The 25,087-nt window shown below is 49.3% G+C and overlaps 1 protein-coding gene across 2 annotated transcripts in view; it reads right to left on the bottom strand.

The window, feature by feature from the left end:
• Positions 1–5,149: 5,149 nt before the first annotated feature.
• Positions 5,150–25,087, bottom strand: part of RAB7A (RAB7A, member RAS oncogene family) — a 69,636-nt gene continuing 49,698 nt past the window's right edge. Inside the window, exons 2-8 of one of the 2 annotated variants that reach the window (XM_079712356.1) lie at positions 22,713–22,866; positions 21,259–21,319; positions 18,392–18,518; positions 10,582–10,800; positions 9,020–9,148; positions 6,413–6,559; positions 5,150–5,476 (exon numbers count right to left, since the gene is read on the bottom strand). In XM_079712356.1, coding sequence (XP_079568482.1) covers positions 6,464–6,559; positions 9,020–9,148; positions 10,582–10,800; positions 18,392–18,518; positions 21,259–21,311 — 624 coding nt within the window. In that variant the 5' untranslated portion in view covers positions 21,312–21,319; positions 22,713–22,866 and the 3' untranslated portion in view covers positions 5,150–5,476; positions 6,413–6,463. The remainder of the gene's footprint in view (positions 5,477–6,412; positions 6,560–9,019; positions 9,149–10,581; positions 10,801–18,391; positions 18,519–21,258; positions 21,320–22,712; positions 22,867–25,087) is intronic. The other variant, XM_079712355.1, reaches the window with a different exon arrangement.

Here is a 25,087-nt window from a genome sequence, read left to right as displayed (position 1 = left end):
GACGTCAGGAAACTCGGGAGCCTGAGCCCGCCTGGCAGAGCAGCCCCGACAGCGCCTCGTTCCGCCACACGCCAGGGCTCCGGCAGCACCAGATGCCAGTCACACGCTTCTTGGCCAGCACGTGCAAGTGACACACACAGGGAGAAGGCAGGTGTGCAATGCGCTGGGTCCTCCGCAGCATGTGGGATCCTCCCAGACCAGGGCTCAAAGCCGCGTCCCCTGCATTGGCAGGCCACTTCTTAACCACTGCGCCACCAGGGGAGTCCCATCAGAGAATGTTTTGCCTACGATCTCTTCTAGGAGTTTTATGGTGTCATGTCTTATGTTTAAGTCTTTTAGCCATCTTGAGTTTATTTTTGTGTGTGGTGTGAGGGAGTGTTCTAACTTCATTGATTTACATGCAACTTTTTACATGCAACTGTCCAACTTTCCCAACACCACTTGCTGAAGAGACTGTCTTTTTTCCATTGTATATTTTTGCCTCCTTTGTCAGAGATTAATTGAGCATAGGTGTGTGGGTTTATTTCTGGCCTCTCTTTTCTGTTCCATTGATCCGTATGTCTGTTTTTGTACCAATACAACACTGTTTTTTTTGGGTTTTTTTGTTTTTTTTTGCGGTATGCGTGCCTCTCACTGTTGTGGCCTCTCCCGTTGCGGAGCACAGGCTCCGGACGCGCAGGCTCAGCGGCCATGGCTCACGGGCCCAGCCGCTCCGCAGCATGTGGGATCTTCCCAGACCGGGGCACGAACCCGTGTCCCCTGCATCGGCAGGCGGACTCTCAACCACTGCGCCACCAGGGAAGCCCTTTTGGTTCTATTTTAAAAGTGACTTGTTTTTTACATTCCCTTTCTGATATTTCATTATTAGTGTAAAGAAATGCAACCAACTTTTGTTTTGTTTTGGTTTTTTTGGCCTCACCTCATGGCATGCATAACTTCCCCAATCGGGGATGGAACCCATGCCCCCTGCAGTCGAAGGGTGGAGTCTTAACCACTGGACCACCAGGAAAGTCCCTGCAACTGATTTTTGAATGTTAATCTTGTATCTTGCTACTTTGCTGAATTCATTTACTAGATCTAGTAATTTTTGTGTGGAGTCTTCAGGGTTTTCTGTATATAGTATCATAGCATCTGTATATAATGACAGTTTTACCTCTTCCCTTCCAACTTGGATAACTTTTCTTTTCCTTGTCTGATTGCTGTGGCTAGGACTTCCAATACTATGTTGAATTGGAGTGGTGAGAGTGAGCATCCTTGTCTTGTTTCAGATTTTAGCGGGAAGCCTTTTAGGTTTTTACCATTATTATATTGGCTGCGGGTTTGTCATAAATGGCTTTTATTATGTTGAGATATGTTCCCTCTATTCTAATTTGGTAAGAGGTTTTATCATGAATGGATGCTGAATTTTGTCAAATGCTTTTTCTGCATCTATTGAGATGATCATTTGGTTTTTGACTTTTGTTAATGTGGTATATCACATTGATTTTGCAAATGTTGAACCATCCTTGTGAACTTGGGTTAAATCCCACTTGGATTCAAACTTGGGATCGTGGTGTATGATCTTTTTTTATGTGTTATTGGATTCGGTTTGCTAATATTTTGTTGAGAATTTTTGCATCTATATTCAAAGATACTGGCCTGTAATGTTCTTTTTTGGAGTGTTCTTTTTTATGGCTGAGTAGTATTCCAGTGTATTTATGTACCACATCTTCTTTATCTGTTTATCTGTCGATGGATATTTAGGTTGTTTCCATGTCTTGGCTATTGTAAACAGTGCTGGAGTGAACATACGGGTGCGTGTATCTTTTTGAATTAGTTTTCTCTGGACACACACCCATGAATGGGATTGCCAGCTCATATGGTAGTTCGATTTTCAGTTTTCTGAAGAACCTCCATACTGTTCTCCATAGTGGCTGTACCAACTTACATTCCCACGAACAGTGCAGGAGGGTCCCCTTTTCTCTGCACCCTCTCCAGCATTTGTTATCTGTACACTTTTTTTTTTTTTTAAAACAGCTTTTTAAATTTTTTAATTTTTTGCCCCCACACATGCAGGATCTTAGTTCCCCGACCAGGGATTGAACCCCCATTCCCCTTGCAGTTGAAGCATGGCGTCCTAACCAGTGGACCACCAGGGAATTCCCATGGACTTCTTAATGATGGCCATTCTGACTGGTATGAGGTGGTACCTCGTTTGTAGTTTTGACTTGCATTTCTCTAATAATTAGTGATATTGAGCATGTTTTCATGTGCTTGTAGGCCATCTGTATGTCTTCTTTGGAGAAATGTCTATTAAGGTCTTCTGCCCATTTTTCTACTGGGTTGTTTTTTTGTTGTTGAGTTGTACAGGGCCACTTTCAAATATGAGGTCAAGTTCTTGCTTATTTGAAATTCAAGGAGGGTTAAGGCCAGGTGATTTTCAGTGCACAGATTCAAGGTGAAGTTCAAGATCAAGCTGAAAAGAGGGAGGCACAGAACACTGGATCAAGGTCAGGTTCCAGGTTAATTTGAAAGCTTACCCAAGGGCAAGGGTGCTTCAAGGGGATTATGGTCAGGAACATCCCAGTATGAAGGACAAGGTTGGAGTTGAGAAGTTCAAGGTTAAAATCAGTTTCTCAATGTGAGACATTGGCAGCATGATCTGGATCGGGGTGAGGGTCAATTTCAAGGTCAACTTCAAGATGATCAAATTCAAGGACCAGTTCAGCACTGACTTTGGTTAACGTGCAGCATCAGGAGGGTCATTCCAAGGTTTTAACGTAAGGTGACACAGGGTCAGGTTCAGGAGAAGGTAAAAATTAGGGCAATTCACGAGGAACATATATCCATAGGGTGAGAGACTGGATCAGGGTCAGGCTCAAGGTCAGTTTCAAGGTAAACATCTGGTTTGAGGCGAAGTAGGAAGTCAACCTAAAATTAGGACATCATGTGGTCAGGTCATTTGGAAGGCAAAGAAGTGCCAACATCATTGTGAGGTCCAAGAAGATCTTTAGGGTCGTGACAAGGCAAGAGGTTCAACCTCAGAGTGTATCTGGCTGAGAATCAGGGTCTGGGTCAGGATTAATGAAACAAGATGAATATACTCAGCAATGTACTTTCACCTCAACAGCAAGCTCTTGCTGAGAGCTTGAGCCAGTTAGGATGAGTCTAATTAGTGGTAATGGGGAGAATCCGCATTAGTGTAAGCAAGCTTAGTCTCAGCCATTGCAGGTCAGCGTAAACCAGGATAGACCTACATTCAGCTCTAGGGCACGTTCATCTAACTAGTGCTACTCGAAAGCACTATGTGCAGACAAGCTCAGCCTCAGGCATTCTTCTCAGAGATAAAACCTTATTGCTAGTTGTGTTAACTAACATGAAGGGACGCAATGAGACACACCTTCATCTAAAGGCACCTTCTTGCTGAGACGCAGGAGAGATTAGGACCAATCTGAATAGAGGTTTTGATAAGAATTCCCATCAGTGCAACGACATCAGTCCCAGACTCCTTACAGCTTGTTGGAGTGAACTGAAGGCGATGCCCATTCACGGGCGACAGTGGGTCTGGATCAAGCTGAGGAGTACCACTGAGATGAATTTGTATCCACGCAGCGAATCATTCCCATTCTTCTCAGAAGTAACTTCCTCTTGTTAGAACTGAGATGAATGTAAACACAGCAGCACACATTCGTCTCAATTCACATTCTTACCGGGAGGCACAGCAAATTCAAAGGAACTTAACTGTGTTACTGAAAAGAATTTGCATTAGTACAAACACTCCAAATCCCACTCTCCTCAAAAGCAAATCTTACTGCTCGTTGGAGCAAACCTGTTTCTCTCAAAAGCACGTGCTGATGCTGACTCTTAGTAGGAATATGGGAAAAGATGCTGTATTAGTGCAGAGTTCGGTCTCAGTCTTACTTCTTACTGTGGAGAAACCTAGATAAGCGTAGCTGTACGTATAGAGTTTAGGTAAATAAGGTGAGATCAAGGTCAGCCAGACATTGGGCTGACGGGACATTACATGGACTAGTCTCAGGCTGGGGAGTAAGGTTGTCATGGGAGGTAGGGTTCAGTGTTAACTTCAAAGTTGGAGTATGACAGGGTCAGGAGGAGGGTCAGATTCAAGGTCATTTCAAGGGGGACCATGTTTAGGATGATTGTCAGTGACAAGACGAAGCTGAGAACAGAGTCAAGGTCAGTTGAAAGTCAAATTTTTAATCAGCTAGCTACGGTTCGGATCAGGGCCACGAGGTTATGTTCAAGCTCATTTGAGAATAAAGCAGGTCAGTGTAAGGATGATCATCAGTTTTAGGGCATGGTTGAGGTCAGAGGTCAAAGTCCATTTCCCCGTCCTGCTCAGGGTTAGGGCCAGAGGGACCCCGTCTGAGAACGGCAGCCTGGTCCACACAGCAAGGCCCAGCACTGGGCCGCCAGCTGGGAAGGACGCGGCCCCTCTAGAGGCCAAACAGCATAGCCACCAAGCCCAGCCCGGGTGCAGGGCCACGGCAGGCTGAGCTCCACCAGCCACGGCGGCACTGTGGCTGTGAGCGCCTGAGGACGCTGCTTTCACACGTGCAGTACGAGCCAGGAGCAGCGGGGAAAGACACCGACTGAGGGGCTTGAGACGTGGACCCAAGTAGAGTCCAAAGGCTAAGTCTGCAAAACCTACACTGTCCTGCTGCGGGAAACATGACTAGTTCATACGTTTGCTCTGAGCGGCATCTACTCAGTCCCGGCTGTTGCTTATCTATGTTGGAATATGGGGCCGGTGCTGCCACATCTTCCTGTCGTGTGAAAAATCAGAAATCCAGAACTATGTGATGGCCGACCATCACAGCATTAGCAACCACGCCAGTTAAAAAACAAGACAGCACCAAGGCCGAGTCACACTCACAGGCTGTGCGTGGTCCATGGGTCCCCAGCAGCTCGTGGTTGCTCCTCTAAAGGGACAATGCTCTCTCCATGCAGGGCACCCCCCCCCACTACTGTGATTAAAAATGCAAAACACAAAAGCCAGGGGCAGGTACTGCAGGGCTGGAGAGGAGAAGGCCTTCCTGCCTCAGAGGCCTGTGGGCCCAGAAAAAGCAGCGGCAGTGATTAGCTCACAGGGTCTCTCCTGAGCCCGAGTCTGGACGAGGGAGAAAAGACGGGGCGAAGACAGACGGTCTTTGTTCTTGTTACATTTTATTGGCATCACGTTCATCTCTTTACAGAAGAACTTGGCCCACACCCTAGAATGCAGGCCTCTGGAGAGAGGGAGGTGCTCTGAGAAGCAAGCTACAATGCAGGGCAGGTCCTGGGGCACAGCTGCCTGGCTCCACACCCAGGACACGGGGAAGGCGTGGTGCGCTGTACTGGGAAGAAGGAGGGAAGGTCTGCTCACCTAAGGATGCCACAGCCCCGAAAGGAGCACCTTCCAGAACAAAGGTAAAGTCACTAGGACAGGTCTGGTAGGATTTTCCTTTTCCTTTCCCTCTTGTACGTGGATGCTGATCTAATAGGAGAGTTTCAAAGTGTGGAGCAGAGGAAAAAAAAAAAAAATGAGAGTTTTATATTTCTGAAACAGCCGTTTCTCCATTGCACACACCATGGTATTATGCAAATCAACCTCTTGGAAAAATTTAGATACAGAAGGGAACTAGACAGTTTTCCCCCAGAGGGATGAAAAGCTTTTTGGCTCCTAAGTCTTTGATTAAAAGGCGTACATGATTCTCGTGTCTGCTGTACAGAATACTGCCTCCAGCTGGATTTCTGGAATCTGAGTGGCAGAACAACACTCTGTGATCCAGACAGGCTTCACCCTCCATCTCTACGCCTGCATCACGGGACTTAAACACGTAATCCAAGAATTTCTTACACTAATTTATACATTTTTAATTGGTTGCATATATTAACATGTACTATAAGATTCTTTTCTAAGAAGCATTACATAATAAATGGATACTGTAAAAAGATCTGATTAGTTAAAAGTAACAAGCATTAACAGATACATACAAAACTCAGCCTGATCAGACTGGGTGTGAGCCTGTAATGAAGCGCAGGGCACCAGCCTTCCCAAGTGGTAGCCTTCACGGGGGTGGGGTGGTGGTGGGGTAAAAAGACCACAAGACAGTTAAAAAAACCAGAACTAATTAGACACAGGTTGACTGTGAACAGTTCTCTCTCTCTCCAGTGGACAAAAAGAAGAAGCCTCCGAGGCCGACTCCAAACCGGAACGATTTCTACAGCCGGCCCATCCTGCTGCCATCTGAGGGCTGATGCAGGGACCCCGATGGAGCCGTCACAGGCCTGGGCTGTGGAGTCTGTCTGTGTCGGGGGGGGGGGGGGGTGTGTGCGCAGGGGAGACTGTGTTTGGGGGTTCTTTTGGCAGCTGGATGTGAGAGATGACTGTTTGTGTGGAGAGGAGAGGGGCTCGTGGTGGAAGGCCTACGTGTGTTCTCGGTTCGCGAAGGACTCTGTGCTCTGCGCTCTCTCTGCCACTTCAGCAGCTGCAGCTTTCTGCCGAGGCCTTGGCCCGGTCGTTCTTGTCCAGTTTGATGGGCTCAGGGAATTCATTGTACAGCTCCACCTCCGTCTCCTGGGCAGGGAGAGAGAGAGAGGCTGGTTAGTCCAGTCAGGGAGACTCCCGAGCTCAGCCCGGGCAGGCGGGGGGGCATGGGCACGGAGCAGGCCCAGCCCTGGCAGAAGGCGCTCGAAGCCAAGGGAGCGGAAGACGGGGCAAGGTGAGCGAGCAGGCAGGACAGGGCCCACACGCCCTCCGTGTGGCGTCAGCCTGGGGGCTCTGAGGCTTCTACCAACGCCTGACAAGAAGGCAGATGCTCCAGTGGCCTGGATTTGGCCGCTCTGAGCCAGCATTTCCACAGGGTTCCTGGGCACTCCTCCAGCCCCCTATCTGCTCTCATCTTTCTTTCTGGACTCAGGGTCTAGCTTCCTTTTCTTATCTCCAAATCTGCACACGCAGAGCCCAGCCGAGGACGGATCCCTCTGTCTGTGGGGATCACAGGATACAGACTGGGGTCAGTTCAGTGGGACTTGCGCTGATTAGCGTGTTTCCAGTGATCCAGCGAGGAGCAGCTTTCTACCTCCTGATGTAGAAAAGTAACTTGTCACTTAAACACTGAGCACCTGTGCAGCAGGAACTGTTCAAGGATTTGGGGAAGCAGGGAATCAGAAGTTCTCTAGGAAAAATCATTCCATTCACAAGTAACAACCTCTAGGATTGCTATAAAAGTAACAACCTCTAGGACTACATGTTTTTAAAAAAAGCTCTACTGAATACAGCGGTGTGTGTGTGCCATCTTGTTTAGTATATTCAACAGTTGCCAGCCGCCACCACGCCCTGATTCCAGGACACTTCTGTCATCCCCAAAAGAAAGTCTGCACCATCGGCAGCCACCCCGGACCCTATCTGATGCCCTCAGCCATTCACACACACTTAGCTACTTTCTGCCTTAACAGAGAGTCCTCACCGGAGATCGGATTTGCTGGCACCCTGAGTATGGACTTCTGGCTCCAGAACTGAGAGAAGATAAAAGTCTGTTGCTTTAGCCACCCAGTCTGTGGTATTAAGGCACCCAGAGAGACTCATACAACGGTTGTAATGCAATTCCAATCAGAATCTCAATAAGGTCTTATTTGGAAGGAGAGTGAGGAAAGAAAAAATCAATAAAATGAACCAAAAATAGCCAAGAAAAAAGATAAAAATAGTGAGGGGAGGCCTGCCTGGTCAGGGGCCAGATGCACAGGCAGCAAAATCAAGATGGTCCAGGCAAGGAGCAGGCAGACGGCCAGGACAGACCCCAACGTATGTGAATACTGGATACTCAACTAAGAAATTCTCTATGGAAAAAGCCCCTGCAGTAACAGGTGAAGTGAGGTTGACTTCAAAAGCGCCCTTGAGCCCTGTGGGGTCCCGCGAGAGGGCTGTGTATGGGCTCTGCCGCAGAGAGTGTCATCCAGGGCCGGCCTGCAGCGTGCTGGCGGGAACTGAAGGATTACCACTGTCCCTGGGAAAGCCAGGGGGCACTTGCCCGCAAAAGTACACACACCTTTCAATCTAACAATCTCACTCCCGAGATGCCAGCTCGTCACTGTAACGAGGCTCTAGGGACAGCAATATTCAGAGAGAAAAACTCCAACAGTGATGCCAGCCAACAGGGAACTGGTGAAAAACGACTCCTGTACAGCCTGCAGACCAGGTGCCCCAACTGCCGAGAAGCACACCTTCTGTAAACCCACTCCCAGGAGCTGCAGAACCACCCTGCCCTCTGCAGCTGCCACAGGCCCCTTGCCTCCGACCGCACCCCTCACCTGCCCACTACAGACGACTGACAATGCTGGGACCTGCCTCAACGCACCGGCCCCAACAGAGCTGCTGAGTCAAAAAGTCTTCAACTGGCACTTGCCAACAAGAAGCCACTATTATTTCAGGGGAACAGGTGAATAAACAAAGAAAAAATGTAGGAAAACTTTATCCAAGGAATATAATTCCTAGAGCTTTGGGTTAACCTTTCCGGGGATCATTTAGGAGAATTCCAAAAGTCAGTGTATCTCATTTAATCTTCACAAGTGCCCCGAAAGCCCACAGTCTCTTACAGCTCAGATATGATTTCAAAAAACAAACGGGGCTTCCCTGGTGGCGCAGTGGTTAAAAATCCACCTGCCAATGCAGCAGACACGGGTTCGAGCCCTGGTCTGGGAAGATCCCACATACTGCGGAGCAACTAAGCCCGTGCGCCACAACTACTGAGCCTGTGCTCTAGAGCCCGCACTCTGCAACAGAAGCTACTGCAGTGAGGGGCCCACGCACCATGGCAAAGAGTGGCCCCCACTCGCTGCAATTAGACAGGGCCTGAGTGCAGCAGCAAAGACCCAACACAGCCATACATACATAAATATATTTTTAAAAAACCCCAAAAACAAAAAAACTAGATCCAACGATGGGCAGCAGAGCTGGGTTTCAAATTCAAGTTTATCCCCTCCCCAAAGAGTCAGTGAGGAAAGAAGATTAAGGACAAGGCAGCCAGGCCACACCCACCTGCTTCAGCGCGTTCCGGGCAATCGTCTGGAAGGCCTGCTCCACGTTGATGGCCTCCTTGGCACTGGTCTCGAAGTAGGGAATGTTGTTTTTGCTGTAGCACCAGGCCTGTGCCCGCTTTGTGGCCACCTGGAAAAAGAGGCAGGGCATGTGTGTGCAGGGAACAGCGGGAATCCCACCCGGCAAGGACCGTCCCCCCTGCCGCCGCGGTCACCCCGCTGGCTACACACAGCAGAGCCAGGAGCCAAAGCACCCCGCCTGCCACCCACGGCTTCGGACCCTCTGCTGCACTAAGTAGAAGCAGCTTCTGAAGGGAGTAAGACGCCGTCCCAGGAAGGAGTAACCATCCCTCCTGGGACCACAGAGACCCTCAGGACAGGCCTGGCAGCTTCGTCTTAAGCTCCGCAGCCCCTTCTGTTACCACTCACGGCACCTCACCTGGCCGCACACCTAGGCACCAGAGCCCCGAGGCCCTCACCCTGCCTCCCATGTCCTGACCTCTCCCCACCCTAGCCCATTTTCAGGCATGATAAGGACTAAGTCACTTAGGAAAGGGAGAAAGAGACCCGTGGTCAGAAATACACCTAGCTACAATTAAGAGTCTACATTCCCCAGAGAAATGCTATTTGAAAGAAACCTAGAGCAATGTTGCTCAAAGCCCAAAGCATCTCCGGTACACACGGGGGTCAAGGGAGGCCCCTGAGGCGCTGAGAGAACCGTCACACTCGAATCCCCTCCTTCCCAGCGCAGAAAGGAACGAGGCTCAGAGGCAAAGGTAATAATGACCCAAAGTCACAGCTGCAGGGGCAGCGTGGGGATGTGAACTGGCCTCCTGGGCCCTGGGCCCCAAAGGCAGCTGGCCAGGAGTCAGTCTAGGCTCAGCACAGAACCCTCTAAATTCACACAGTACCCCAGAAGCAGGGGGCTCTCACAGGAGAGGAAAATGCTAGAAAGCTCCTCCTGGGCACCGCAGCCCCAGACGCACTGTCATCTGGCATCTGAGTGTCCTCGTCAGATGAACACAGCGTCAGACTCAGGAAGCATCCCCGATCTAAGAGTGCATGAGCCAGACTAAGTGCAAGTCTGCCTTTGCGTCCGAAAGACCAAAATGTCACACGGCCTCAAGACAAATCCCGTCACCTGGACCAGGAGGGCTGGCTGGTGCAGGTAGCCCCACACGATGGGCTTCCTGCTTTGTTGCTGTAATTCCCAAGGGAATACCAACCACTGCAGACTTTTCGCTGCCCGTCTCTCCACGGGGAAGCCAGGATGGTAGGTCTTTACAGGGAGCAAGGCCCCATTCCAAGGGCTGGGCAGGTGGCTAGTTAGTTGTCTCCCACACCCACCCCCGCATGGGGCGCACGCAGCCAGACATGGGGTGTAGATCCCTGCGGCATGGAGTTTTCTACCAGTCAAGTCTAAAAACGGCACGTGTCAGCCAAACCTTAGCTGCCCTTTCCGAGAAGGCCCTTCCTGTGCCTCAGCAGCCCTACCCCAAGCGAGGGCAGGCTCGCAGGTTCTCAAGCCCCACAGTGATGCTCCCCAGCGTCGCTGGCACTTACTTGTCTGTTTTCGAGGTCAATCTTGTTTCCCAGCACAACGAAGGGGAAGTTCTCAGGATCCCGGGGACTGGCCTGGATGAGGAACTCGTCTCTCCAGCTGTCGAGGGTTTTGAACGTGTTGGGGGCAGTCACGTCAAACACCAGGACGCAGCAGTCTGCGCCTCTGTAGAAGGCCACACCCAGAGACTGGAACCTCTCCTGTCCAGCCGTGTCCCAGATCTGCGAGAGACAAAACGGTCGTTCCTTGGGGCGGAGTGCCGGGGGTGGGGTGTGTGGAGGACGCCAGGGCCCCCCCCAGAGACAAGCACTTCAGGATTCATCAGGGAACAGAAGTCAGCACCCGAGTGTCCAGAGCGCCCTGACAGACAGCAGTGTGAGTGGACGTGTCCCATGACTGGCGGATGCTAGAGAAATGTTTATCTTGATCCAGGTGGTGGTCACATGGGTAGATGTTTATGTAAAATCTGCACTGTAAACCTAAGATTTATGTACCCTGGGAACTTTCTGGGGGTGATGGAAATCTAGGGAGGTGATTATTCATTGAATTGTACATTTATTTTTACTTTTGGCCGTGCCGTGCAGCTTGCGGGATCTCAGTTCCTCAACCAGAGACTGAACCCAGGCCACGGCAGTGTGAAAGCACCGAGTCCTAACCACTGCACCACCCAGGAACTCCCAAACTGTTCATTTAAATGTATGCATTTTACTGTATATAAAGTTGACCTAAAAAAACCTCAGTATGTTTTATTTATATTATACCTTAATTAAGAGACAAAGGAAACAAAGTACCAGAAAAGGGGGGGCGGGAAGGAGAGAGGGGGAGAGAAATAAAGGGACAAGCAACACGAGCACACACCATGGAGGACAGATCGAAGTCGCTTCTGATCAAGACCACCAGGCGCTCAGCTCAAAGAACGTCCCACCATTCACGCCACACCAGGTCCAAGAGCAAGGATGCATTTCCTCAACGCCCCAGATCCCAACAGGGCCCCCAGTCTGCCTGGAGAGGACTAGTGTTCTCCAGAATGGCCGCACACCCGCAGCGAGCCACGGTGCCGGGGTCCAAAGCGGTCTGCGGTTACTTCCAGCTGACCGGAGTCTTCACCTCTTGGCTCCACTGTCTTGTTTGCAGGAAACCACTTAGCTTCAGAGCAACATGAGAATCTGGACCATCCTCGCAACCCAAATAAATTTCAACCTTATATCCAAAGCACCAGCCAATGAGCCGAAGGCCTGCGACTTAGACCAACATGGAGTGTGGACTGAGCCACGACAGTTTCATCTCCAGAAGCAGCCTCTGCAGAAGGAGGGCTGAGCTCCTCCCCGAAGCTCCTCCCAGGCAGCCCACAGCACCCGGGGACACGCCAACTCTACCGTGGCCACAGACCACTTTCAGTTCAGGTCGGAAGAGCCTCACTGCACAGAAAGCGCACAGGATGCTTGCGCACAGTGAGTGAATACACACAAGGATAATCCAGCAGAACAGGGCAGTATCATGGGATTTGCATTTCTTTAATACTACCAAGCTCAGGATGTTCTAAACCCCAAAAAACCTCCCAGAATGTTCTCCAAAAGGAGCCCTGAAGCGTAACATGCAAATGCTGAAGGTTGCTTTTCCCACGGGGACGGGCTCACACAACATCACGGCAGACAGGAGCAAGGCCAGGACTTCAATACCGTCTGGAAATGCCTAAAGCTGGACACAGCAGCATCAGAACCCCTTAAAGAAGTTCCCATAAAGCAGTGCAACTACACAGGCTAAACTCTGGCTCACAGACGGGCCAAGGACAGTGCATGTGGAAGGGGGCTGTTGTGGTCGCCCGTCAGTGCGGGTCACAGAGTGCCCACCCAAGCCCAGAGGTTACCCTCCAAGGAGGGCAGCTCTGCAAGGCCCACGCAGCCCTCTCTTCCCAGGTATGGGGCCCTCCACAACCAGCACACGACGCCACAGGCGACCAGACTCCAGGTCACAGCTCTGGCCGCACGGGGCCCAAACCACGGCAGCCTACCCCCGCCCACCCCCTGGGAACCTCCGGCCCACGTGTGCTCCAGACACTCTGGGAAGAACCCTCCTGAAAAGGACACGTCCTAGTGGCCACGGGGGCTCAGCGTGCCTGCAGGCGTGGCGTCAGGAGGCTGTGGTAATGTCCACGCAGGGCCTAGCAGGGCTCACACCACGTGGAAGGAAGCAGCCACTGGAACCAGAAGAAGTGATGATAAGGCTGAAGAGCAGTGAAAGAAGCAAAGCCGAAGAGCCGGCTCTCAGCTCTCAGCGGGCTGGGAAGAGCCCCGCCCGCCCCACGTGAGCAGCGGAGCACACGTGCGGGCACACGGTCTCTGTGGACAGCGCGGCAGCAGCCGGACCCTGTGAGGGTCACCTCTGTGTTCGCCTGCTGTCCAACGTCCTACCCTGAATGCGTGTCCCTGAGTGGAGAAAAGAGCCTTTTCTCATAAAAGAAGACCAAGGTGGAGGGAGAATCAAGAACTCCGTCACAGCAGGTAAAAACTGACAACTACTTCTATAAGGAGAAACACAGGGGAAAAAAATATATATATAAGCTTGGACAACAACAACAAAATTCCCATTAGAGAAATAACACTGTCACTATGTAAATATCTGGATAAGTAAAGCAAAAGCCAAAAAATGCCCCGAAACTCTTGGCGTCCTCCCACCCAGAGGTCTTCACGAGCACACGTCTTTCTGTAGGTGCCCGCGTGGCAGGGTCACTCACGCAGCTGGAACCCCAGTGCACAGGCCACTCCTCTCCGCCCCACGAAACACGCAGCGCCCTCCCCGGCGAGAGCGCACATCCTTACCCTGCCCAACGGGCTCAGCAAACCACTTCGCTCGTTTTTAAAAAATATTGCTGCCTATTTTCCATAATTATAAGTAACTCAGTAATGAGCTTTAACACAGAGAGTCTTTCCTGTAGTTCAGATTGCTTCTTTAGGACAGGATCCCAAGAGCAGAATTACATAGGAACTTTATGACTCTTGGCGGAACCAAATGGGTATCTGGAACTCAGATACTGAGAAGGCAAAGTAAGGCATTGAAAAGAAAGGTTGGAAAATTGGGGGTTATTCTTAGCAAGTTTCCAAAATTAATTTAACACTTACAAAAGTACAGTCTTCTGGCTATGATCTTTCAAAATTTGTAATATTTTAACTGAAATACTTTATTTTCTACCTTCAAAATACACCCAATCTATCTCCCCACAACTCCAAGGTGACAACTATTAACACTGCCGTTTTGACATCAGTTCTTCAGGAAGAGAGTCAGCCCTTCCCCACAGCCTTCCTTCCATTCCCTCCCCACCCCCCAGAAGTAAGCGGCTCCTGAGACCTGTATCACAGAGACGGTGTATGTAACATAATTACATATGTTATGTACAAGATCCTCTGCATCTTTTTGCTGTTGTTTTCTCCAGATGTTAACAGCTGTACAGTATCCCGGTGCCGTGAAACAGCACCACTGACTCCCTGGATCCGCTACGTTATCCGTAGTTTTTCGTGACTGCACAGAGGCTGCAGTGAGCGTTCTTCCTCACTTCTCGTCGGGCCCACAGTTTCCAGATGCAGAGTGGCTGTTTGTCAGGGATGTGTGTGTGTGACGCTGGAGAGCCCACAGAAGTCTCCATTCGAAAGGCTGCACAGATATATTCCCACCGTCAGTTTGAGGATATTCTACTTCTAGCCAAAACTCGATTTTGTCAGCCTTTTAAATTTGCAATTCCCTGACGTCAGGCCACACACAGGACGTGGTTTCTTCTGAGAGTTGCCTGTCATCCACTAGGTCACTCTGCCGAATGGATACTATTAGGTATTATTAACAGTTTCTCCCAGTCTGTAGTTTGTTACTTAGAATCTTGTTATTCAGATGTTTACTGTGGTCTACTATCCATCTGTAACCTTTTATGATTTGTGCTTTCTCTATTTTAAACGCCTAAAGTTAAAAAAAACCAAAACTGTATTTCCATTTTACAGGTTTTCATTTTGTGCTTTTCCATTCAGGTCTTGAACACTCTGGCTACTCACCAAATGGAAAGCCACCGGCCCAGGCCTGTTTACAGTATGACTTGTCCTCTGACTTGTCCTTTCCCCATTCTGCAAAGCCACCTCTACCTACCCAGTGTCCAGCTAGGTGTGCCCTGTTTCTGTGCCCTCCGTCCCCTTGATCTGTGGATCTCTGTGACAATATCATACTGTTTAAATTACTATGGCTTCATAAGTTACCTTTAGGTCTGATGTTTAATACCGATTGATTTCTAGCTTCTTCCTGAACAATGTAAGAAAATTTAAAAACGCACAACGGTCACTCATCTTTCCCCACACATTAAATTACACAGTTCCAATCTCGGTTTCCTTGTACTAGTTTGAAGCTACATACTCTTATTATTAGGGTCATAATTCTAAAAACAGATGCATGCGTACAATTAAGTTTATCTCACTTTACCTTATCTCAGACCTTTCCACTTCTGCCTGAAGTGTGTCTCTTAGGATTTCTGCCCCTGAGCCTCAGGAGGCACTCGCTCTCCTTCTTGGAGGCGGGCATGTCCAGGGGCTCAGAACACCCTGCTGACAGCCCCCGGCTCCCACTCCACAGCCTGCCAGTCCCACTGGCAGCCTCACTGCTGCTCATCCAGGTCATTCTGTTTCCTCTGGCTGCCTTCAAGTTTGTCTTAAAAAAAAAGGAATTTTTTTCCTGTATGATTCTTCTAGACTTCTTTATTTCTCCTGACTCTGTGGATTTGGTGCCACATCAGTTCTGAAAAATCCTCAGCAAATACCTTTCACCTGTTTGCTCGTCTGAGACTAATTAAAATTAAGTCCGACCTACTCACTGAATCCTGTTTTTACCTCTTTTCCCCATTTCCCACCATTTTTCTTCCTTTCAGCCCTCTTGTGGTGTATCCTATCTGTTGCTAAAAACACTCTCTATATTTCCAAATTGTGGTTATTGCATTTCATTTTTAGAAGTTCTACTGACCTACACCACCTGCTTAGTTTCTTCTCCACAGATACACAAGATTGCCTGATTTCTTTAAATACAAAGACCACTCTAAACGGCCAGGGGGGTTTCCACTGGTTCTTGCCTTGTTGTCTTAATTGGAATTATCTTTTTTTGCAAGCTGCTAACGGCCGGTGAAAAATAGGTGAGGATTCCTCCCCGGAGATGATGGTTTTCATTTAATTCTAGTCTTTTAAACTGGCTGCAGGAGCACAAGGGCCAGCCTTTTGTTTCAACCTGAGGACCATGTTCTTTTTTTCCACCCTTTCCAGACTCTGCTTTGGTGCCCTGGGTTCTCCAGATGGGGTTGACTCCGGGAAACTCCAAGATCCGAGCTCAGGGTACCTGTGGGGCTCTATCAGAATGGCCCCTGAGCCAGGAGGGACTGGGCCTCGCTTCTCATCGGCCCACCTGGCTGTCAGAACCACAGCGTGGCTCTCCACCTGCTTCTCCTGCTACGGGACACGGGAAACCTTCAGGTGGCATTTGACCCCGGCACCCTGAATACATCCCATTTCCCTTCTGCTTTCTGTTGTAGCCGAGAACTTATCTAACTGCTGTTCCTTTATCTGGAACCTGTCTTCTCTCTCCAGCTGCTTTTAGGATTCTGATTTTTGGCACTCCGGTTTTGAGTTTACCCTTGAGGTAATTTGCTCAGCTTAATCTTGAAGTTTACTGTTTTCTTCAGCTATGTTTAATCTGAGGTTTAACTGTTCAGTTTATTTCAGTGACTATTTTTTCACTTCTTGAAGTTCTGCTAGGCTTCCCGTATCCTCATTTTTCATAGCGCCCCTTTTCATTTATGGTTCCCATTCCAAGAAATCTCCAGTCATTGTGAGCATTTTCTGCAGGACATTATTTCCCCTTGAGCTCATCCTCTGTCCCTGTAGGGTGGTCTCATCTTTGTTTTTGCCAGGAGTGACAGAGAGTTATGTCAGATCCTCCAGACTAAACTCTCTGTGCCTGGCAGAGCTGAAACTGAGAATCCACACACGGGCACAGTGGGACTGGGAGTCTCCAACCAGGAAGCAAGCAGCAAAGCCCCAGCCTGCACCCCACATGCCGGCTTTGCCACTTCTGTGGGCTGAGGTTTTGGGTCCTGTTTTCACATCTTTCCAAGGTCCTAGATGAGTGTGTGTCTATGTGTGCAGGGGGTTCTGAGTTCTGGGCCCACACCTTGTGCAGTTCACGCCTCTTGTCCTTGATGACAGAAATCAAGTCCCCACTATAAATTCACATATCACCATGGCAGGAGCCCCTGAGCTTATGATGGGCTTTCAGTCCTCTCTTCTTTCCTGTTATCTGGTCATTTCCTTTTCTCTCAAAAGCTTGGCTTATTCAAACTTTAGTTACACACACACACACTTACTATTAAAGTATAACTGACGTACAATATTATATTAGTTTCAGGTGTACGACACTGTGATTTTTATATATATATATATTTTTTTTTTTTCTTTTGCAGTGCGTGGGCCTCTCACTGTTGTGGCCTCTCCCAGAGCACAGGCTCCGGACGCGCAAGCTCAGCGGCCATGGCTCACGGGCCCAGCCGCTCCGCGGCATGTGGGATCCTCCCAGACCGGGGCATGAACCCGTGTCCCCTGCATCGGCAGGTGGACTCTCAACCACTGCGCCACCAGGGAAGCCCTGATTCTATATTTTTGTAAGTTACAAAAGGACCACCCCGATGTCTGGCTACCACCTGTCATCACACAAAGTTATTACAATACTGCCGACTATACATTACCTCCCCAGGACTTATGTATTGCGTGACTGGATGTTTGTGCCTCTTAATCCCCTTGACCTATTTTGCCCACCTCCAGCTGTACACTGAACACCTCTGTGTGTATGCTTGCGGTACGGGGGAGCCACATTAGCCTCATCCTGGAGGTTTGAGTTCCCCTGGGAGCATGTGACAGCTGTCACATGTAAAAACTATCTGCAACCCGTACCATCCAAACATTTCAGCGAGCCCGGTGCTCGCTAGGACCCCCGTGTCTTAGTCTCCCCAGGACATCATTTAGCAGAGAAAGTAAGGAACAACTGGTGTGGAAGCGGGAGCTTCCAAAGACAACATCTGGGCTGAAAGTTGGCGACTTCAGGATGGGTGCAGCTGTGACCAAAGGGCCGAGCAAGCAGAGACTCGTGCAGCTACAGCTTTGTAAGAGCAGCACATGATTCGGAAGGACTGGCAGGAGATGAAAAAGTGAAGAACAGTTTGCAGCCAGAATGTGAAGGCTTTTAAAGAGCCATGTGAAGAAATCTGTTTCTATCCTAACTGTTGAAAGGGAAGCCCTTGAAATCCGATTAAGCTGATAGGTGAAAAACCAGATTGGCTTAATAGAAACACAACTTTAAGGGCTACAGATAGGACAGGTTATAAGAAGCCAGAAAAACAGGAAAACTAATTTAACAGCTGCTGTAAGAACCTAGGAGAGACACAAAGACTTTCTTGGCCTAAAGAACTAGACGAGGGTACTAGGAAAGAGACAAGTTACACATTTTGGAGACATAAGACAGGAACCTGTGGGTTGCCAAATTTACAGCAAAAAAACAATGAAAACCAGGAAGTCCAGTTAAATTTGAACTCTGGAAAAAAACGAAAAATTTTTCGTGTGTCTCACACAGTATTTGGGACATACTTGATGTCTTGCATTTTATCTGGCAATCCTACCTATAAGCCAATTATCCATGAATATAATAGTGAGATCTAAGGAACAGGGAGGGGGAAATGCCCGGGTATGAAAAGGGGTATAGACGGAACGACCAGGCTTGGCTGGCAAAGGTGAGACATGCGCTTACCTGCATCGTAACCAGTCTGTCATCCACCATCACCTCCTTTGTCAGAAAGTCTGCTCCTATTGTGGCTTTGTACTGATTACTGAATTTCTTGTTCACATACTGGTTCATGAGTGATGTCTTACCGACTCTGAAATTGGAGAAAAACCACAAGTATAACTCAACTAGGAAGGCGCTGAAAACGGACTCTGACGCCTGCCGCTCGGAAGGAACCTGCCCATCCTGCAGGAGAACAAGGCCCTGCCCACCCCCAACAGAGGAGGACTTCCCAGTTCACTCGCCTGATGACATGCTTTCTCCTGGGACAACACAGGGTGCAGATGCGGCCAGACCCGGAAAGGCTGCTTCTAGGTTCTGGTATAGCTGGTGGAGCCTGGTATTATTTCTCTCCTTCCAGAAGCATGCCAACAAATACGCTCCTTCTAAAAGCAGCCCCAGCAATAAGATCGCTCCACTAGTCCAAAAATATCTCTGCCGCCTTGGGTGTGTCTCCATTTAGTGGTTGCTATTCAGTCCAAGCAAATAATAGCCAGAGGAAGCCACTGGCTCCGAGCAGACATTTACACCAGTTAACCAATCTGCTGCTTCAAAGTTTAAAATCTGAAGCAGAAAGAAGCACCAATATTCCACCAAACCAGAATCTACCTCAAAGTATGCTCCTCCAGAGGTATTTTCCAGTAAGAAAACTCAGCAAGAGACAGTGTGTGATTTTTTTTTTGGTGATGAGTTAGTTAGGACAGGCCGAAGACAACGCATCACGGCCAGTAGTACCTTCCTTTTCACAAAGGAACATTCATTTCACATGCAGAGGGGACCTGGAAATACAAACAGCCCAAGGCAGTGTTCTCCACCTGGTCCCGTGCACCAGAACTTCCAGGGGGAAAAGACAGGAAATCTGTAATCAAGCAAGTTTGGGTAACACAGGCTAAAAACAGTACTTTCAATCCTGACAGCATACCAGAGGCACCAGGAGAATGTACGTGAGTGGCAGGGGGGAGAGGGAGAGGAGGGGGAGGCGGGGAGAGATGAGTGCGCGTGTATTTAAGCACCGCCAACCAGGTCCCACCCAGTGGACTGGGCAAATGCTAATTGTTAAAAGGCCCCTTGGGTGATTAAAAAACCCAGCCACGGTAGAAAAATCACTGCCTTTTAAAAAGAACTTTGGAATAAGGACGTGCACCTGCATTTATTATCATATTGTTTTTAAAAATATGTAGCCTCCAGTCTAAGTTTTCATGGCTCACTTTAGATGCCAAGTCTGAAAAGCTCCCCCTGGAACCCCCTGAATCTTAACAGTGATGAAAGAACTAGTTAGTTACCCGGTTAGCGGCAGATCTAAGACCCGAACCCAGTTCTCCAGTCCCAGGCTCTACTGATGCAGGCACAGCAGGAGGAGGATGCAGGCATAGCCCACTTTAACGCGCTCTGTGCAAACTGCGCTTTTTACAGACTGAATGTCTGTGGCAGCCCTGTGTCGAGCGAGTCTATCGGTGCCACTTTTCCAATGGCATTTGCTCACTTCATGTCTGTGTCACATTTTGTTAGCTCTCGCAATAGTTCAAACTTCTTCATTGGTATATTTGTTACGACGATCAGTGATTTTGATGTTACTGCAAAAATATTACGACTCCCTGAAGGCTGAGACGATGGTTAGCATTTTCTAGCCATAAAAGCAGTTAAATTAAGGTGTGTACACTGTTTTCAGACATAAGCCTATTGTACCCTTACGAGACTACTGTATAGTGCAAACATAACTTTTATACGCCCTGGGAAACCAAAAAGTTCACGTGACTCCCCTTCACTGCGATACCCACTTCGTTGCAGCGGTCCAGAACCAAGCCCACGGTGTCTCTGGGGTCTGCGTGTGCTGCACAGTGCACCCCAAACCTCCATCTCGTGGACACGGCGCCAACGGCAACAAGCCTACATAAACAGCGCTCCCTAGTCTAACCAGCTTGGGAAAGGGATTCCATGATTTTTTTTTTTTTTAATATATTTTCTTTGTTTTTGGCTGTGTTGGGTCTTCGTTGCTGTGCGCGGGCCTTCTCCAGTTGCGGCGAGCAGAGGCTACTCTTCGTTGTGGTGCACGGGCTTCTCATTGCGGTGGCTTCTCTTGTTGTGGAGCACAGGCTCTAGGTACGTGGGCTTCAGTAGTTGTGGCTCACGGGCTCTAGAGCGCAGGATCAGTAGTTGTGACACACGGGCTTAGGTGCTCCACGGCATGTGGGATCCTCCCAGACTAGGGATCGAACCTGTGTCCCATACATTGGCAAGCGGATCCTCTTTTTTTTTTTTTTAATGAATTTGTTTGTTTGCTTGTTTATTTATTTATTTATGGCCACGTTGGGCCTTCATTGCTGCGCGCGGGCTTTCTCTAGTTGTGGCGAGCAGGGGCTACTCTTCCTCACGGTGCACAGGCTTCTCATTGCAGTGGCTTCTCTTGTTGCGGAGCACGGGCTCTAGGCATGCAGGCTTCAGCAGCTGTGGCTCGTGGGCTTAGTTGCTCCGCGGCATGTGGGATCTTCCCGGAGCCACGGGGAGGGCTCGAACCCGTGTCCCCTACATTGGCAGGCGGGCTCTTAACCACTGCGCCACCAGGGAAGTCAAATCCCCCATGAAACTATCATTAATTGACTTCAAAGAGCCACCCTTGTCCCTAAATCATGCCCCAAATTGGGGAACAAAGGACTACCTGACCAGGGGTCATTCAGATTTTTGCTGTGCTCCTAAGAGCACAGAAACATAGGGCCCTAATGCCATGGCTATTAGAGATGGAAGCAGCAAATGTCAGCACAGAGGGCATGAGCTCCAAGCGCGTGAAATGTAAACCCAGGCCAGCGTGCTGGCTCAGGTTTAGGAGGGGCACTTACCCAGAATCCCCCAGGATGATAACCTTCAGCAGCACTTTCTTCCTCGAGGTCATCCTTGAAGCTGGAAGAGAGGAGAACGCACGTTAGCAGGATGGGAGCACCAGGGGAACCACCTCCCCGGGCACTGGACATCTCGGCAGCCCCAAGAGCACTGAGCCTGGGCCCTCCTGCCGGCTGCTCCCCGCCGTCCAGGGCCTTCGACAGAACACAGCATCAGTACCGGAACTCTGGACCCAAGAGCTCGGCCACACAGCGTGCCAGGGCCATCCGCCCCTGGGAGGAGTCTGAAGGAAGGATTCTCCCACTTGGATGCGGGATCAGTGCTCCATTTACTCAACAGCTGGGTCCTGCTTCAGGCAGGTCCCTGCTCACACGTCACCCCTTGGAGGCGACCCCTCTACCTGAAGTAAAGCAGCCCACCCTGTCCCCGTCTGCTGTACCTGAAGTGAAGCGGCCCACCCTCTCCCCTTCTGCTGTCCATCCTTTACTCTGCCTTATTGTTTCTTCATAGTACTCACCACTACTGCTGACTCTTGAACATCTCAAGGGTTAGGGGCGCTGACCCTCCACTCAGCTGAAAATCGCTTAAAACTTAACAGTCGGCCCTCCGCATCCGCGGTGCCACATCTGCGGTCCTGCATCCACAGTATCAACCAAGCAGGGTCGCGTCATTCGTGCTGTTCAAGGGTCAACTGCACTTGATATTTTAATGTATTATATTCGTTTCTCTTCTCCCTTTCCTAATAATTTCTGTGAAAACAGTTTTATTCCCCACGGTTTTATTCTCCAGTACCAAGCAGAGCATTATCAAATATTGGGTTAGTGCACAAATTAATATTTGACTTCGCAGCTCTTGAGACCACCTTTCCCCAGAAAGCCTTTCAGGTAGCCTTCCACAGCCTCGACCAGACAATATGTCAGAGGCCTAATCTGCGCTCAACTCTCTGCCACCACGTGACCGCATGGTCAATTTACTTATCAAGACCGGCCTCCTGTCTTAATTGCCCCTCAGTCCTCAGGGCCTGACCCAGTCACTTTCAGAAGATGAACAACTTTCAAGAAAGCAGGAGTCCTAAATTCTGGACCCCAATGTCAGTGACTTAACTAAAAACTGCCAGAGCAGCACTACTCAGGCAGCTGATCCCCATGAGAGAGCTGCAACCTCCTCTAGAATCAGGAATTTATGATTGCATGTGAGCCTCAGAAATGGCACCTATGCCTTTTGAGAACCTCTAGCCTTGGCCATTATCCTCAGGAGACACTGAAATAGCCAGGGCAGGAGACTACCCCTAACAGTCACGGGGCAACAGCCGACTCCTACCTTCAGTGGAGCTGGGGGAAATTAAGTGTTTATACTTAAGCAAAGTAGGTAAGGATGTGGGTTAAATAAAGCCTGTTATTTTTCCATAGTTTGGGAAAACAAGACAGTCAGGACTGGTTCTGAAAAAAGCTACCTTTAGTTTCACCTTTATCCACCTGGCGTCCCGAAGGTGAGGATGACCGCACTGCCTACCTACGGTGGGGGTGACTTAAGCATGCAAATCCCGATCCCATGCTCCTCTGGCGTTGCCACTTTCCAGCTGTGTGACCCGGGGCAAGTCATTTAACCTGTTGGCATAGGGAAAATAGTTTTTATGTCCCATGGGTGATGTGAGGCCTGGATGAGAAAAATGCTCAGGACACTGACTAGGATATAATAAGTGGTTAGTAAATGTTGGTGCTATGATTTTAATGTGTGCCAAATACCGAGATGAATGAACAACAGAACAGAGTCCAGAAGGCAGTGAGAGAAGCGGTAAGTCACAGAGCCCAGGCAAGTAATTCAGCTACACGCCTCGGTCTCCAGATGCCTGGCCGTCAACTGTTCTCCTTCAGCTGGTGGTATCAAAAGGAATCTGAGAGAAAATATCAGAACCAGCTAGTGCGCCACAGGCCGGATTAGATGGCGAGCCCCACGCGCCTGAAAGCGGTGTCTTCCAGGCTTCAGCAGTGGGGTGGGAGCGGGAGTCAAAGCAGAGGCAGTCAGCAGGCACCACGACCCAGCCTGGGCAAGCTGTCTCAGAGCCCCGAGCCTCATGTCTGTGCGGTCTCTGCTGACACCAGCTTCTGTCTATGAAGTGCCCACCAGTGCCAGCTGGTGTGGCATAAGACAAGCCCGAGTTCTGCCTGTTTCCTTTACTCTTCCATCAGATCTAGGGTTGCTGTTGTTCTCTCTGCAGTTAGAGGTACACACCCCCAATCACCCATATCACCCACGAGATCCACAGCCCTACCTTCCTCCCTAGGGACCACCTTGACCAAAGTTTAAGAGTCTCACCCCAAGGTCTGGTACCAAATTTTGGGCTAGAGATCACATTATGACAGCTGGGACAAGTTTCAAATCCAAAGAGCAAATTAAGGAAAGGTATGAAAAGAGGGTGAGCTTTGCAAAGAAATTCTTAAAGAATGTTTAAGACACTGATTTTGAGAATGGGAAAAGGGATTTCCATGACCTGGTTTAGTAAGGCTCACGGTGCATCCAGTATTATTTCATAATATTAGAAGGAAATAAGAAACAAACTTCACCCATCCTGTTCCCACACGACAGACCTCACGTTTGTGTCCTCTCAGGTTTCTGCTCACAGCAGTGGCAGGTGGGCCCGTGCAGCCACCTTGACCCTCCTGGGCAGCAGAGCAGGACACCTGAGCGTCTTTCCTCACCTGCACACCCAGTCACAGAACCCCCAGAACCCAGCGGAGGGCGCAGCCGGTAAGTCCCGAGTCCCCATCAGAGCTCGCCCAGCCCCACACACAACCCGGTATTCTGTCTCTCCCATGTTACTATGTAGCCTTGTTTTCCAGTACTTGCTTCCATGACAGTCTCAGTGTCTAATATTTCTCTGAGTGAATTATGCATTTTAATAGCCATTCCTACCTTTTGTTTAATATATCAAAAATCTGGGAAAAACAACGCCATAAGAAACAGCTCTGAACTCCCATTTGTGGGGTCATTTTCCTGGGCCGCAGCAATGCCGCTGGGGAGGTCTCTTAGGCTCAAACTCACGCGACTATCGCAGGCCACGCCGGCCCTGAGGAACACGGATCGCTGGCTGACCTCGCAACGGCCCACGCCGCAGACAGCTCAGGCACAGGGAGGCGGCCTGGACTCACCACCCTGGCTCTGAGCCCTCATTCCTGGGGGGCTCCCCACGAGGGACACGTCCAGCGCGAGAGCCACTGTGCTCCAGAGGGGCCTGGGGCCCATCAGGTACTCACAGCCCCTCCCCATCTGTCACATGCAATCACCAACCAGGAGACATTTTATCACAAACCACACTGCCTTTAGTGGGGTTCCAGGGAAACAGCTAGAAAGTTAAACAAAGGGCAAATTCTCACTCACGGGAAAGGGTTTTGTCCACCTTAACCTATGGGTATTGTTTAGGAACGGGGGTAACTGAGTCAAAAGTATAAACATTTTCATAACTTTTGCTAATTCACTTTCCTGAAGGATTTTCCAAATTTACACTGCAACCACTGTTGCAGTGATTAACAGCATATAGCATCTAAATGAGAAAAATGACAATTTTACTGAGACAAAGAATACCTCCAATAGGAAGACTTCATATAAAGATATGAATTCTTCCCTATTTAAACAATTCCAAGGTTTTTCTGGAATCGGATTAAGTGATTATAACTTTACCCATAAAAATAAATGCACAAGAGCCCCTCCCACTCCTCTCAAAGAAAGAGTAATGACAGGGATTTGCCTGACAGTCTTGCAAAGTACGTTATGAAAATACAGTATGAACACCATGGGCCGGAATAAACAGAAGGGACTCCAGAAAGGAAC

The sequence above is a fragment of the Hyperoodon ampullatus genome (assembly GCF_949752795.1).
Source record: "Hyperoodon ampullatus genome assembly, chromosome: 10".
NCBI lineage: Eukaryota > Metazoa > Chordata > Mammalia > Artiodactyla > Ziphiidae > Hyperoodon > Hyperoodon ampullatus.
The sequence above is the reverse complement of the archived record's forward strand: the minus strand, read 5'-3'. Positions and strand labels throughout refer to the sequence as shown.